Source organism: Lepeophtheirus salmonis, chromosome 1 (genome assembly GCF_016086655.4).
Source record: "Lepeophtheirus salmonis chromosome 1, UVic_Lsal_1.4, whole genome shotgun sequence".
Taxonomy (NCBI): domain Eukaryota; kingdom Metazoa; phylum Arthropoda; class Copepoda; order Siphonostomatoida; family Caligidae; genus Lepeophtheirus; species Lepeophtheirus salmonis.
In genome coordinates, this window is record NC_052131.2 from 7,750,920 (window position 1) to 7,754,346 (window position 3,427).

General features: G+C 32.3%; 1 protein-coding gene across 1 annotated transcript; it reads right to left on the reverse strand.

Annotated features, from left to right (window-relative positions):
- Positions 1-567: 567 nt before the first annotated feature.
- Positions 568-1,742, reverse strand: LOC121115686 (uncharacterized). Its single transcript, XM_040709799.2, has 2 exons — positions 1,681-1,742; positions 568-1,600 (listed from the first exon to the last, which is right to left on the reverse strand). The coding sequence occupies exons 1-2, from the start codon at positions 1,687-1,689 to the stop codon at positions 764-766; spliced, it is 846 nt and encodes a 281-aa protein (XP_040565733.1). The 5' UTR covers positions 1,690-1,742; the 3' UTR covers positions 568-763.
- Positions 1,743-3,427: the final 1,685 nt, after the last annotated feature.

A 3,427-nucleotide genomic window follows, 5' to 3' on the forward strand; every position in this document is an offset into this window, starting at 1 on the left:
TTATTGTGTACATCAAAAATCAATGTTTAAAATTTCATTCTCTATCGGTTCTAATAGTGAATATGTTTATTCATGTGCCAACAATGGTATCATTCAAAAATGTTCAGCCTTGGTTTTTAAACTTTCATTTCAAATTGTACATTTCTCAACATTTGCAGACATTTTTATTTTTAAACACAAATGAAAAGTGTAATAAATTAAAATTTTAAGGGAAGAGTGAAAGAAATTTACTTTGTAATAGAATAAATACTTTATAATAATGTAATTGACGTAAAAAAGGATTGAATATTGAAACTACAAAAATAGCTCAAACCTGTAAAATTGGCAATATCAAAATTTATTCGACTAATTTTTAAATATGGAGCAAAACATTAAGAAGCGAGGGCCACCATACAGTATTAATTAAATTTACAAATATTTTGGACAGTTAATGTGAAATTGAAAGGTGGGACAAGTAAAAGTACCACATTGACTTTTAAGGGCCACCCTAGTATTCCCTTTTATGTATGTGAATCAGCGATCACTTATAACTTATAATTGAGAAAAAAACAAGTGTTACGAAAGATGTAAGAATATTAAAGCTAGACTTTATTGAATCAATCAGAACAATAATACTTGAATGTCAGATAAACTCTGATAGTGATATAAATAAAATAATAACAAGAGGTGAATGGATAAATAAATAACAACAAATTGTCATCTTAGTTTGATGACGAACACACGTTTGATATTGAGGTTAAACAATGGGTGTTGAGGTAAGGATTTAGCCCAAAGGAGCTCCAAGAGCATTGCTCTCATCATAAGTCTCGCCAGGTGCAGCAGGAGTAGGGTCCAAACACCATTTGGTTCTGAGTGGTTTTTCAACTTCTTTAGGTTGAGAGAACTTCAAGTTACAGACTTCTTGGGGGAAGGTTGTGCATTCGTGTTCAGGCTTGAGCTTGGGAACAAGCTTGGTTTGGAAGCGGCAGGTCTTTTGGGGGTTCAAGTCACAGACCTCCTCGGGTACATCAACAAGAGAAGTGATGGTCTTGTCATGGCACTCTTGTGGTCCCTCTTCTGTGACGCATCCAGCTCCACAGATCTCAATGGGAAGCTTTTCGCACTTGGTGTCTCCAACGAATTTACCGGGTTGCTTCTCGACGTATTTTGTGGTACAGGAAGACTCATAAACGGTACGACATTCTTCGGGTCCTTGACCGTTGCATACCTTTTCCAAGGGCTTGTAACACTTCTTGATGGTCTCTTCAGTGGCTTGTTGCTTGAATGTGACTTGACAGATTTTCTCAAAGTTTTCTTCACAAACCTCTTCTTGAGTGGGTGTAAATTGTGTCACATAGGTGTAGTGACACTTTTCCACGTTCTTGTGAGTACATTCGAGGATGGGATCCTTTTGAATGCTGGTAACTGTGTCTTCCTTCTCTACACAACAAAGTCCAGTATCGGGATCATTTTGACATCCACTAAAATCAACGGCTCCTGATACAAGACTATTGTCTTGACGTCCTCTTCTGGATTGTTGATTACTGTTGAATGTACGTCCATTGAAAGGTTGAATGATATCTCCAGAGACGACTGAGGCAATCAGTAATATTAAGCTTAGCTGAAAATAAGAATGAGAAAATGCATGAATATGATAGTCCTTGGTTTCTCTTCCTTTATCATATTTTCTTGGTTGTTTACCTTTTGCATTTTTGTGTGTGTAAGTTTAGTTTACTGAAATTGTTGTGTTGTTGAAAACTGATGCTTTGATCAGAAAATAGTTTAATATTTATACTCAAGAAATATTTTGTACGCCTTCCTCCTCTTTAGCGTTGGTACGCAAAACATGCGTAGCTTTTGCGCGTACGTTCTTTGTTGCCTCAAAACCCCGTGTCTGTTTTTACTCAATAGTTCCGATTAAAAACTATCTTGTTTTGTTTTTTTTGGTTTTATGAGGAAAAATGGAAGTAAATGAATGAAAAAGGAAAAACGCTATCAATAGGAACCTCAATACTAATATGTATATTATGTTGTAACACAATCAATCATCATTGATACATCAAAGTTGAAACATCTCCTACCAAAAGGATATCATTAGGAAGTTCAATAAACTCTTAAGAAATGTTAGTTTATTATAAAGTCAAGAAAGGTTTTAGATTTTTCAAACAATTCGAAAAGCTCACAATTGTATATTTATATATAAAGTGTTTTCACTTACGTCATAAATTGTATCATATTTAAAGGAGACATTATTTTTGAGGCCTCACAATTGATATTTTTACTATGTCCATAATATGGACAAATGTAGAATAAATCTTGATTCAACTCAATCAAATGATTTTATAAGTAAAGAAAGTCTTAACACAAGAATTGAAAATTAATTTCTGCCAAATACTGATAAATACTGACATTTGAATTTAATCAAAATACTATATACCGAAAATCCCTATGAATTGTAAATTTGTTAAACAAAACAAAAATTGTGGATCGATTAGGGCGAAAAGAAGAAGATAGTTTGATTAAAAAATTCTATTAATTCCATCCTAATAGTTCATTTTTATTTACAACATGGAAATAAGATTGTATCACGATTTAATAACCTATTTTGAATACATTTTAGGGTCAGATATATAATAAAAATAAATTTTTGATTGACAGAAGACTTAAGGTTATTTATTTGTTGATCCCATTTTGACATCCAACAGTTGACTACACAATATTTTCTTTCATATAAACAGAAAAATGGTTTTCTTTCATATAAACATTTTTTGTTAAGGCACCTAAAATGCCCGACATCAACAATACTGATAGTATATGAAAATGTTATAAATGAATTATTTATGTATAACTCTTTTGATTGCATATGCAACCCCGTGAACACAAAATCAAGCTAGCATGTTTTGTAATTTTGAACTATTTAACTATAACTTTAATCGAATGAAAAAAAAATCTGCAAATTTTTTCCTTGGAAATGTTATATGCATATATTGGCAATAATAATCAAGACAACCTTTTCATTAATATTAAAGTAACTATTGGATACAGGGATACCACTCAAAATCGTATAATATCTCTAGATTCTGCCTCAGATTCCTAAGAATCAATACTGAAATCCCATGAAAATAATAATCGTTTACAAAATATCAATATAACTTGACACTCATATTGAATCAGTTATATTTCATATTCTTCTTCACCTTTCGTAATATCCTCTGTTAAGTGTATATAATAACTTTCTTTACGTGTTTTAAGCCTCTCTTTACGCGTTTTAAGCCTCTCTTTACGCGTTTTAAGCCTCTCTTTACGCGTTTTAAGCCTCTCTTTGTATCGTTGATGAACATCTCCATGTTAAAGTTTCGTTATTAACTGTCAGATCGAACATATTCCACTGTTCTTTTTAATATACCCTATAGTCGCAGTTAAAGTGAGTAGAAACAAGAACAAGTTG